Source organism: Vicugna pacos, chromosome 23 (genome assembly GCF_048564905.1).
Source record: "Vicugna pacos chromosome 23, VicPac4, whole genome shotgun sequence".
Classification (NCBI taxonomy): domain Eukaryota; kingdom Metazoa; phylum Chordata; class Mammalia; order Artiodactyla; family Camelidae; genus Vicugna; species Vicugna pacos.
Window position 1 is genome coordinate 25,156,235 of NC_133009.1, and position 8,958 is coordinate 25,165,192.

Sequence of the window (8,958 nt, forward strand, 5' to 3'; positions counted from 1 at the left end):
TGGGTCCCACAGCTCCCACGAAGGCACTTTTGTCCAGGGACGGATGCCAAATTGTTGCTGAGGGGAGGGACACAAACCAGGGGCATCTTATTCTTCCATGATGCTGATGTCAGTCCTATTTAATTTAATTGCTCTTTATATTAAATAAGAAATTATTATTTCTCCTGGGTTTGAGCAGCCTCAGCTGTGTCTCTGGGTCCAGCATTCCATTAACACACTGTCACCAAAATCCAAGCAAACAAAAAATCAAATGTTCCTAAAACCTTTGACAAAGATGGTATAGGTACAGTTTGAGACTGTTTGCCTGAAAAATCCACAAAGAAGTCCTACTTCTCTGTTTCCCATTAGTAGCTGGCACGGCTTGTGAGAAAATCAAGTAACAACCTCAGCTGTAGAACAAAAGTACTGACTATGAGCATGATCTTTGAAGGTGACCCTGGGGTCCCCCAAACTCACCAGAAATCTTTAGGAGCCTGCGGGCTGGTTACAGGTCCTTCCCAAGAGAATGACCTGGGTTGTTAAAGGACTCCTGAGTCCAAAGGGGCCTTGGTATCTTTACCCTAAGGGTCTGCGAACTACTCTGGCATGTCTAAGCCTTCTTATTTTCCAATTTCCAAACATGCCCTTATGTAGTCTTTCGGGCATGGACCAAAAGCCTGTGTGAGACCATGAAAAAACTTTCCACATAATTTCAAGGGAACAAATAATTAAATGAAAAAAAAATTTAACCACAAGAAAGTATGAGTAAATATCTAACCATGGCAGACAAACAGGAACCAGGATTTGGAGAAATATGAAATACAAATTGCAACAGGCATATTCAAAAGGAGGGATAAACTGGGAGTTTGGGATGGGGAGATACGAACTATTACGTATAGAATAGATAAACAACAAGGTCCTACTGTATAGCACAGGGAACTATATTCAATGGCTTATAGTAACCTGTAGTGAAAAAGAATATGAAAAAGAAGATATATACATACATATATATATATATTATAACTGAATCACTGTGATACACCAGAAATGAACACAACATTGTAAATTAAATATACTTCAGTAAAAAAAGGGAAAATAAATAAATAACTAAAGTATTTCCAAAGGGAGAAAAAAAGTTTTGCCTCAGACAATCAAAAATACAAATTAAATCAATAAGAAATTACCTTTTCCCCCACAAAATTGACAAAATGTTTTTGAACACAGTGGTCAAAATGCAATAAGACAGCCATGCTTATAAATTGCTGGTGGGTATACAGCTGGAATAACCATTCTACAAAATGATTTAGTAGCGTACATCAAAAGTCTATAGGACCCAAACTCTTGTTACTAGCAAAACCACTGCTCAAGTCTTTTCCCTAAGGAAATAATAAGACGTATGAATAAAGATTCATCCCAAGTTATTCATCACATTCTTCTTCATACCTGGAAAAACTGAAATCAATCCAAATGTTTAATCATGGGGACGTGTTAAAATGCATTAGGGACGGACAACCATGGAATAAAATACAATGCCAACCAAAAATGGTATTTTTTGAAGATTTTTTTAGCAATCTGAAAAAAAACGCAATCTATCCACCTAAGTATATAAACAGTACTGAAGACTCTGTTTTTCTGCACTGTTCCAATTTGGTTTTGAAAGTATTAGCTATCGAGACTGGAAGAAAATATGTCAAAATATGAATTAGAACTATCGCAGATGGTTTTTTTTGTCTTCCTATTTTTCAATATTTTCCATTTTCTTAACAATGAATACTTATTACATTTACAATCAAAAAGGACCACCAAATTAAAATAAAAACATATCACTATGTTTAAAACTCTGATATTATAGAAATTATATTGGTTTTTGCATTTTATGAACTTTTGGGGGTCTTTAGACATCTTTCAGCTAAACTCTATTTTTTGATGTGATGTTATTTTCTTCATGGACTAACTTAGCATTTGCATTGCATTTTAATTCAAAATGTGAAAACTGTGACCAGCGTATAATTAGACCGTATTTTAATTTTCCCAGAATAAGATAAAAGATCATTTCTAGACATGACTTCTTAAAAGCAGAGCTAGTTGTCCTGTAATAATTGCTCCCTTGCTGTCCTTCTGATGTTGGGGAAACAGCCTCTGTTCAGAGCAGCCTCCTGGCTGAATCTCCACCCCTATTATGACGTGGACCCCTGGGCATCTGCAGGTCAGGTCATTTGTCCGGTTATAGGTGTTCTTTTCTATTTTGGAACTTCCTTTCATTAGAACTAAATACCACAGGTCACACAGCCATTTGTGACTCCTCCCATGACTCAGATTTAGAAGGTTCTCAGTCTTTCCAAGCAACATAGAGATAATTCCAAGGTGATAGACATATCGATGTAACCTTACTTCTGCCAGGACCCTCTCCCCACTTCTTCCCACCCTATTTGTGTCCTTTCTCCTTTGGTTATTTCTCTCTGGCTGTCAATGCTGTAATATGCTTTTGTTCCCATGGTTTTCTGCATCAGACTTTTATGTTTCTCAGCCCCACATCAATACACATTTCTGAAGCTGCTTCCTTTCCTATCTTCTTCTTTTCTTTTCTTTTCTTTTTTTAAATTTTTAATTAATGGAGGTACTGGGGATTGAACCCAGGACCTCTTGCATGCTAAGCATGTGCTCTATGACTGAGCTATTTCCCTCTGCCATTCCCACCTTTTATTTTTTATTTATTTTTGGCTTCAATGTTTAGGATGTTTCCCTTTTTTAAATTAATTTATTTTTTAATTGAAGTATATATATATATATATATATGTATACATATATCCATTTTCATATTCTTTTTCATTAAAGGTTATTACAAGATATCAAATATAGTTCCTCCCTGTGCTATACAGAAAAATTTGTTTTTTATCTATTTTTATATATAGTGGTTATCATTTGCAGATGCCAAATTCCTAAATTTTAGATTGTCATGATGTTAAGGACTTGACCCAACATACAGTATATACGCAATCAATGGTTAATTATTGACAGCATTTTTCTGGAGTCTCTCCACAGTTCACACCTTCCCAAACCTTCATGAACAAATTCTCATGCAAGGATTAAGATCTAGGCTTTCCTTACCTGCACTTGTGCACCGCGTTGGTGGTGGGTGTCTGGATAGGCAGCTGCAGGTCCCTGGTGTAGGCTGCACTGAGGGTCAGGGTGTCACCCTCACAGGTCGGGGAAATCAGGACCAGGCGGGGCTCCTGTCGAGCAGTAACCATATTCCCCATCTTGTTGATCACCATCCAAAACCTGCCATTTTCAAAACACAGGATTGGCATGGACCACCACAACAGGCGGGTAGCCCGTCTCTGGGGGTTCTTCAGTGATGCGCTGTCATCTTTGATGTCCTCACTGCAGGCTGGCGTGTGGGAGATGTGTGTGTGTGTGTGTGTGTGTATGTGTGTGTGTCCTAAACATCAGCTCAGCAGCACAGCAAGACTGAGTCTGGCAGTTAATATCAAAGTGTTGAATAATCACTCAAGCATCCAATGTGGTATCTGCAAAACATTTTGAGCTCTGGATGGCTCAGAAATCAAAGAAGCTTTTACATGCTCATCTCAACTGCCAGGAATTTTCATAAACATGCACTAAGGCGATGACAGGAATCCATCTCACAGGAAGACCCTAAGGGCCCAAGGAAGCATGGTGCTCCGCACGAGGAGGCACTGGGCCCCTGCTGATGGAAACAAGGCGCCGCTCTATTGCTCTCAGAGCAGGGGGTCGAGTTGACCAGCAAACAATGCCCCTTACGCTTCGCCAAATCCACCCCCACCTTTCAAAAAAATTCATGTTTCAATATTCAGAGCTGTGACTTCCGCAATTTGTTAAAAGGCCTATTGTTAATATAGACGATTTTTTTTTTTGGCCCAGGACTTAGGGTCTAGAGGTACTTCCCAGAACAAAGATAAATAGAGAAATGAGAACAACAGAAAGAACTGTTTCCAGAAAAAGAATCACACGTTTGCATAGGTGACCCTTCAGCTCCCAAGGAAGCTAAACACATCGACATTTTGGTCATTTCGATGCCCACGGAATGGAATGGTTACAATGATAGAAGTGAGCTTGTGCATTGGGGCTCCGTGACATAAGGAAAAAATATAGCAGATACTTTAGATCATCACCTCCAGCTAGTCATCCTGGTTGCCTTTTCGGCTACGCTAGAAAAATCAAGTTGGTGTAAGCTCTTTTCTGAGGTCATCCCCTCGTATCAGCCCCTCTTATCCTGGATACAGACAGAGCTCTGCCCTGTCCCAGATCTGATCATGTTACCCACCCCCCTCATGCAAAATCTGCCCCATGGTTCCTGCTTTCAGAATAAAACCCGAACTCTTCAGCGAGACAGACAAGGCCCCTCGTAATCCAGCTGCCCTCCCAGCCAGTCTCACCTCCTGTGCCCTCACATGCCAGACTGTCGTTTCTTTTTTAATTTTTTCATTGTGGTAAAATATATACTACATAAAATACATGGCATGGTCTCAGGTATATACACAAGAGAACTGAAAACAGGGACCTCAAACAGGTACTTGTTCACCAATGTTCGCAGTGGCATTATTCACAACCCCAAATGGTGGAAACAACCCAAGTGTCTAACAACAGAGAAAGGACATTAAAAAATTATTTTTAACCATTTGTAAGTGCACAACTCAGCAGCATTAAGTACATTCACAACATTGTGCAACCATCACTGCTATCTATTTTCAGAATCTTTTCATCACCCCAAACTGAAACTCGATCCATTAAGCAGTAACTCCCCATTCCCTCCTCCTCCCAGCCCCTTGGCAACCTCTAATCTACTTTCTGTTTCTATGAATTTGTCTATCCTAGATATTTCATAAAACTGGAATTATACAATATTTGTCCTTTTGTGTCTGGCTTATTTCACCTAACATAATGTTTTCAAGATTTATTTCTGCTGTAGCATGTATTGGAATTTCATTCCTTTATGTGGGTGAATAATATTCCAGTGTGTGTGTATATACCACATATTGTTTATCCATTCAGCAGTGGAGGACATTTGAGTTTTGTGAATAATGACCTTTTGGCTATGGTGAATAATGCCACCATGAACATGGGTGCACAAGTATTTATCTGAGTCCCTGCTTTCAATTCCTTTTGGTCAGTACCTCAGAGTGGACCAGCCTTTCTGCCAGGATACCTATCCTCCAAGCCCAGTGTTTTTCCCACTGTCCAGAATGTTCCTCTTCCAAACCACTTGCCTGGAAAATTGAAATTTTCAGTTCTAGCTATGAAGTGGTGCCTGACCACCCCAAACGGTTCCTGGTGCTCTGTCCTCTGTGCTCCTGGGCACCTGTCACGTTGAGTCAGTCATCACAGAGGACTGCAAGCCTTTTGTTTCCTGCTCTTGATCACATTTTCTGATAATGTGATGACAAAAAGAGCTCACCATTCCACTCTGTCATGAATTGCCCCCTGTCTGGGGAGCAGGAGGGGGGAAAAGGTACAGCCCCCATCAGTCCTGCGTGTTACCTGTGGAAACTGCGAAGGATGGTCTGGGAGGCAGTTTAAAGTGCAGCCTTACAATGAGGCCCAGGGCTGGCGGGAAGCCAGACCCAGAAGAGGACAGAGCTGCTTGCTCCGGGCCTTTACAATCTTCGCTGAACCCTAGAAATTCACAGATCGTGACTACCTGGGTAGGACAAGAATAAAACCACTATTTACAAAGCACCAGTGTGCTGAAGGAAACCACACCCTGGGTCCACTGCTGGTGGCTCTGAATCTCAGTTTCCTTATCTATAAAAGGGTGCGTGGGAAGACTGGGGAAAATAATGTCTGCAGTAGCACTTTTTAAGGTGCAAGAAGCTTAAGCTTTAATTGCTGTCATTATGATTCCATGCTCCACCTTGGTGGGCTCTTGGAGGGCTGGGCTCCGTGTGGCTCCAAGTTTCCCCAAGTTCTTAAGGGACAGATACTAAAAATAAGTGGCAGGGACCAATCCCGTGAAGCTCGCGGCTTCCGCTAGACGGAGTTTGAGAAGCGTGCTCGCTCCCTGGCACACGCAAGTGGACCCCGCGCAAGCTGTGAAAGAGCCGGTGGGAGGTGGAAACGCAGCCACCTCCGGAAGGCGGTCGGCTCCTGCGTCTGCAGTTGGGCGGTGATGGCCTCTTTTTCCCTTTTTTCTTGCCCCTGGCCCCCAGCTCCCACTGTCTATGTAAGACAAGGACCTGATGCTCCCCCGCTCCCGCCCTCGTCCAGGGCACACCCCGCGCTGTTCTCGCGCCCAGGCTCGGCCCTACCTGTCCCGCAGGTGGCCGCTGCGCAGCCCCAGGGCCGTGCACTCCGCCGCGCTCACAGACACCCCCTTGCAGGACTTGATCGGGTAGATGCAGAGCTGCGCCACGGTGCCCACCTGCTGCAGCCGCCGGCGCCGCCTGGGCCGCGCCCGGCGCCAGGCGACGGCCCCCAGCGCCACCGCGGCCAGTCCCAGCGCGGCGACCGCGAGCCAGCCGGGCCTTGGGCGCCCGGGGAGGCCGAGGCGGGCCAGCACCGACGAGCCGGCGGCGCCCATGGCCCCGCGATCGCGGGCGCGGCTGGGACTCCGGTGGGCCCCACCCTGGACGCGCCAGCAAAAGCCTGGCCGGAGCGCGGCAGCCGCCCGGGGCTGCTGGGGGAGGTGCGGCCCTTGGCCCCGAGTTCAAAGGGAGGGCGGCTCCTGAACCCCTTCCGGGCCGATCAGGGCATCGCGTCCTTCTCCTGAGGGGTGGCCCCTAGGACGCTGCGGGTGGGAGGTGGTGGCTCCGCTCCAAAATGGTTTAGTCTCACCGCCTCCGCCACTTCCGCCGCCCCTCCCCACTGCTGCAAAGCGAGGTACCCTCCCCCATGATCGCCCCAAGTGACCGATTTATTTACGTATTTGGGAGTTGTTTAACCTAACATAAACCTCCCTCCCCAAAATTTGCAGGACGACGCGTAATTTCGAAATTAGCGATCAGCGAGCGAGCAGATCTCTTGGCGATAGTGGAGAGAGAGGGTCTACACCACGTAGCCTCCAGAGATTCTCCAGCTGCTTTCAGCCACCCTCCTCATCTGCCCGCGCAGGAGCGCGGAGCTCTGGGCGAGTGGGAATCTGAGAGGGGAGGCATGAAACCAGGGCCTCAGGACCTGCAAGCCGAGGCATGCGAGGAGCCGGCAGTGGCCAGGGGTGTCTGGCCGCCACCCGCCGCCCAGAGAGGCGGCGCGCAGCAGCGAGTGCCCTCTAGTAGGTCTTGGAGCTCGGTTGTCTCCTCCAGGCACCAAGCTTCTGAGATAAGCTGCATTTGCCAGGAGCCGTGGCTAGGAAGGGGCGTACTGGCACAAGGTCCTGAGTCTTCTTTCGGGCAATGGAAAATGTCGCTTATCCTTGTAAGGCACTGATCTCAGACGTATTATAACTATGTAAGGTAATGGATGTTAACTAAATCTGTTGTGGTCATCATTTCATTATATATACACATATCAAATCACTACGTTGTGCACGTTAAACTAATACAATGTTGTATTTCAATGAGAAAAATAAAACTACTGCAATAGAGGTTACAATAGGGTTCAACTCTGAATACAGCAAAGACATCTGGGGATTTATAGTCAAAGAGCACAGTGAAGGAGTCAGTGGCTGGAAACACAGAGGAGACATCAGGGGTGGGGAATTCTCTCTAAAACCGGGTTTAGCGGGATTCTTGCTAAAACTGGGTCCTGCAGGTCTGGCAAGGCTATAGCCAAGGTGGAGGCCCAGTCTAGGAGTGTTCAGAGGAAGCTGCCTAAGGTTTGGTCAAGGAGGTTGTCAACAGGCCCAGCTCAGCACATGGGCCAGGATGTTACAGGACCTCCCCCAAATTACCCAGGCAGATGGAGGGTGTCTCACATCACAGAAGAGACAGTCTCCAAAGGACCTCAAATTCTCTCTCCCCAGCTGGCAACACACCTCAGGGCCCTCCAGTGCTGAGCTAAGATCTGTCCTGGGACAATGCTCCTCACCAAAAATATTTAGGCCTAAATAGGGTACATCTGTCCTAACTTTTCTCTTCCCACCACCTCCCTCCCCACTCCTCTGAAATCCCAGGATTGTGCTCAGGGTCCAGGGCTCCGTGCTGCTTCAGCCACTGGGGTTCATCTCCAGGAATCAACTGGAGGAGGAAGGGGCCTGGGCAAATCTAGCTTTCCCAGAAGAAATGCTGATTGGTGGTGATGTGCACCTGAGGTCGCGGGTGGCTGGGTTGCGCAGAATGAAGGGCAACACAGCTTGGATGAGGACTTGACCTCTGTACTCTGCAGAAAGCACAGCTCGAGGGCACTAAATTCTGTGCAGGTCTATTTATCTCGCTCCCTAATTTGCCATCAGAAATTTAAAAGGAAAATAAAATGTCTCTCAACTTTAATGGTTGACTTTAAAGTGAGCATGATTTTTTAATCATTTTTCTTTAGATTCCACATATAAGTGATATTACATGATATTTGTCTTTGTCTGTCTTACTTCACTTAATATGATCATCTCTAGGTCCATCCAAAGGGGATCAACGGATACACATACTGTATGCAAAAGAAATTAAACAGCAAGGACCTTGTGTATAGCACAGGGAACTACATTCAATTTTTCGTATAATGGAAAAGAATCTGGAAAGAAAAAATATATATGTATGTATATGTATGTATGTGTATATGTATGTGTGTATATCTCAATTGCTTTGCTGTACACCAGAAACTAACATTGTAAATCAACTACACTTGAATTAAAAAAATTTTTTTTTAAGTGAGCATGATTTTTCAATTTCATCATTTCCAAAATCCATCCAGGGATAAAGCTAAATGAACACTTTTACTTCACAGGGTACTGGGAATGGAGGTTAATTTCAGTCCCAAAACCCAGCACAGGAAAGTGGAAAATGAAGGAACAGCTGCCCCTCACTGGACACTGGGCAGCCTCTAGCCAGTCACTGGCTGTCCCGCCTCAGA

The 8,958-nt window shown here is 45.2% G+C and overlaps 1 protein-coding gene across 19 annotated transcripts in view; it reads right to left on the bottom strand.

The window, feature by feature from the left end:
• MTARC1 (mitochondrial amidoxime reducing component 1) overlaps positions 1-6,765 on the bottom strand; it is a 76,544-nt gene extending 69,779 nt beyond the window's left edge. For 5 of the 19 annotated variants that reach the window (XR_012063574.1, XM_072948704.1, XM_072948712.1 and 2 more), the window contains exons 1-2: positions 6,267-6,763; positions 3,088-3,261 (exon numbers count right to left, since the gene is read on the bottom strand). Coding sequence is in view for 16 of the 19 variants with exons in the window: in XM_072948704.1 (XP_072804805.1) it covers positions 3,088-3,261; positions 6,267-6,538 (446 nt within the window). In the remaining 3 variants the exon portion in view is untranslated. Of the gene's footprint in view, positions 1-3,087; positions 3,262-6,266 lie in introns of all 19 variants that reach the window. The other 14 variants (XR_012063573.1, XM_072948711.1, XM_072948705.1 and 11 more) reach the window with 7 other exon arrangements.
• Positions 6,766-8,958: the final 2,193 nt, after the last annotated feature.